This window comes from Lygodium microphyllum, chromosome 5 (assembly GCF_053477565.2).
Source record: "Lygodium microphyllum isolate KBCC chromosome 5, Lygodium_microphyllum_v1.1.10, whole genome shotgun sequence".
Taxonomy (NCBI): Eukaryota; Viridiplantae; Streptophyta; class Polypodiopsida; order Schizaeales; family Lygodiaceae; genus Lygodium; species Lygodium microphyllum.
Genome location: NC_141139.1, coordinates 100,431,489 through 100,433,722, shown reverse-complemented (window position 1 = coordinate 100,433,722; position 2,234 = coordinate 100,431,489). Strand labels below are relative to the sequence as shown.

The window sequence follows — 2,234 nt, the reverse complement described above, 5'->3', positions numbered from 1 at the left end:
GGTACACATCCCCTTTTTTACATGACCGGTTGTCTTAGCCAAAGTCTTTTTTCCTCATGTCTTCCTTCTTTTCACGGTTCTTTTGCTCTTGCATTTCTACGTTTACAATTTGCACAAGAGGGAGATTGGCACTCTTTTACAAAATGAATTACATTGCGCCTTGTGCTTTCCTTGCTAGAGCATTTTGTGCACCTCACTAGAATATTTGATGCACCTTGCTAGAATCTTTAGTGCACCTTGCTAGAATATTCGGTGCTCTCCTACGTTTTTTCTAAGCTTGCCTTCTCTTCCACTTTTCTCGCCTAGGCAGAATGAGCTTCTCTATTCACTTTTTGACTTGGGCTTCCTCGGTCTTCCTCTACTTTTTTTGGGTTGTATGGTTCGTAACATGTCTGTAACAACAACATCATAAGCTTTTATGATGGGCATTGCACACCTAACTAGGTATAGTTGGGAACAAGGGGCTAGTAGCTCGGTGGGGATTGGGAGCCCGTTGCCCCCCAATCACACCTAGCTATAGATACGTGACGTCTCTTGAGTAAAAGCTCTTGATATGGAACACTACAGGGAAAACCGAGGGAAGGTAACCTCTTTTTTCACTAGCTAAAATGTGAAAAATTCATTGTGCATATGAAACTTTTTGTTAATAAATATAAACTTTTGTGTTGATAAACGGATGGATATAAGCTTTTTTCGACCTTGAGGCCTACACTCAGAACGCACATGGACGAGGTTCTGCAATAATTTGGAGAACACAAAGGGCAACCTGCAATTTGTGAGAAAGATGGCCATATGTGGAAGGAAGGAAAGAAGGAGGGAAGGTGAAAGACATCATTTGAAACTTTTCTTTTGTGTGCTCTGAGAGCTGAATTGGAGCACAAAGTAGCGGCCACTGCCAATGGAAGATGAGAATTAAGCTCAAGTTTTCTTCGGAGAGGAAGCTGGTGGCCCTTCTGAAGGCTTGTGCACTGCAGAAGGATCTGCCCAAGGGCACAACACTCCATGCCCACATCTGCAAACGTGGGTTGCTTGAAACGAACCTTTATGTTGCTAACAGTTTGATCACCATGTATGCCAAATGTGGGGCTTTTGCAGAAGCACAGAAAGTACTCAGTGGGCTTCCCGCCCTGAACATTCGCTCTTGGAATGCGCTCGTCTCCGGATACACACAGCATGGCCGAGGTGAGGAAGCACTGAGGTGTTATGATAAAATGCAAAGTGAGGGTCACTCCCCCAATGCAGTCACCTTTACCTGTGCCTTGAAAGCATGCGCTGCCATTGGAGCTGTGGCAAAGGGTGAACAAATTCATGATGAAACTGCTAGATGGGGTTTGTTGCAGAGAAACATTTTGCTCGGGACTGCTGTGGTAGACATGTATGCCAAGTGCGGCGTACTTGGAAAAGCCCAAGCAGTGCTGGATGAGCTTCCTCTTCGGGATGTAGTTTCTTGGAATGCAATTATCGCTGGATATGTACAGCATGGGCAAGCTGACGAAGCGCTAAAGTCTATTGATAAGATGCAATGTGAGGGTCATTCTCCCAATGCAGCTACCTTCAGCAGTGCCTTGAAAGCATATGCTGGGATATGAGCAGTTGACACGGGTTAACAGATGCATGAAGAAATTGTCAGACAGGGATTATTGAGGAGAAACATTGTGCTTTGGAATGCCCTGCTGGATACATATGCCAAATGTGGTGAAGTTGGAAAAGCGTAAGGAGTGCTGGACGAGCTTCCTCTTCAGGAAGCAGTCTGTTGGAATGCGCTTATTGCTGGATATGCATAGCATGGGCAAGGTGAGGAGCACTCAAGTGTTCCAATAAGATATGTGTGAGGGTCACTTTTCCATCGCAGTCACCTTTACCTGTGCCTGGAAAGCATGTGCTGACATGCGGATAGTTGATAAGGGCGAACAAATTCAAGATGAAATTGTCAGACTGGGTTTGTTTGCAGAGAGATGTTGTGTGCAGGACAGCCCTGGTGGACATGTATGCCAATTTCCAAATCTGGTGCAATGGGAAAAGCTCAAGGAGTGCTAGATAAGATTCCTCTTCAGTATGCAGTCTGTTGGATTTCGCTTACCATAAGATACACAGAACAAGGTCAAGGTGAGGAAGCACTCAAGTTTATGATGATAAAATGCAATGCGAGGGTCACTTTATCAATGCAATCACCTTTACCTGTGCCTTGAAAGCATGTGCTTCCATAGGAGCAGTTGATGATGGCAAACAAATTC

The 2,234-nt window shown here is 44.9% G+C and overlaps 1 protein-coding gene across 1 annotated transcript; it reads left to right on the top strand.

The window, feature by feature from the left end:
- The first annotated feature begins 905 nt into the window (after window positions 1–905).
- On the top strand, window positions 906–1,589 carry LOC148036202 (putative pentatricopeptide repeat-containing protein At3g13770, mitochondrial). The gene has a single exon (XM_087678899.1). It carries the CDS (start codon window positions 906–908, stop codon window positions 1,587–1,589), a length of 684 nt encoding a protein of 227 aa, XP_087535025.1.
- The last annotated feature ends 645 nt before the right edge of the window (window positions 1,590–2,234 follow it).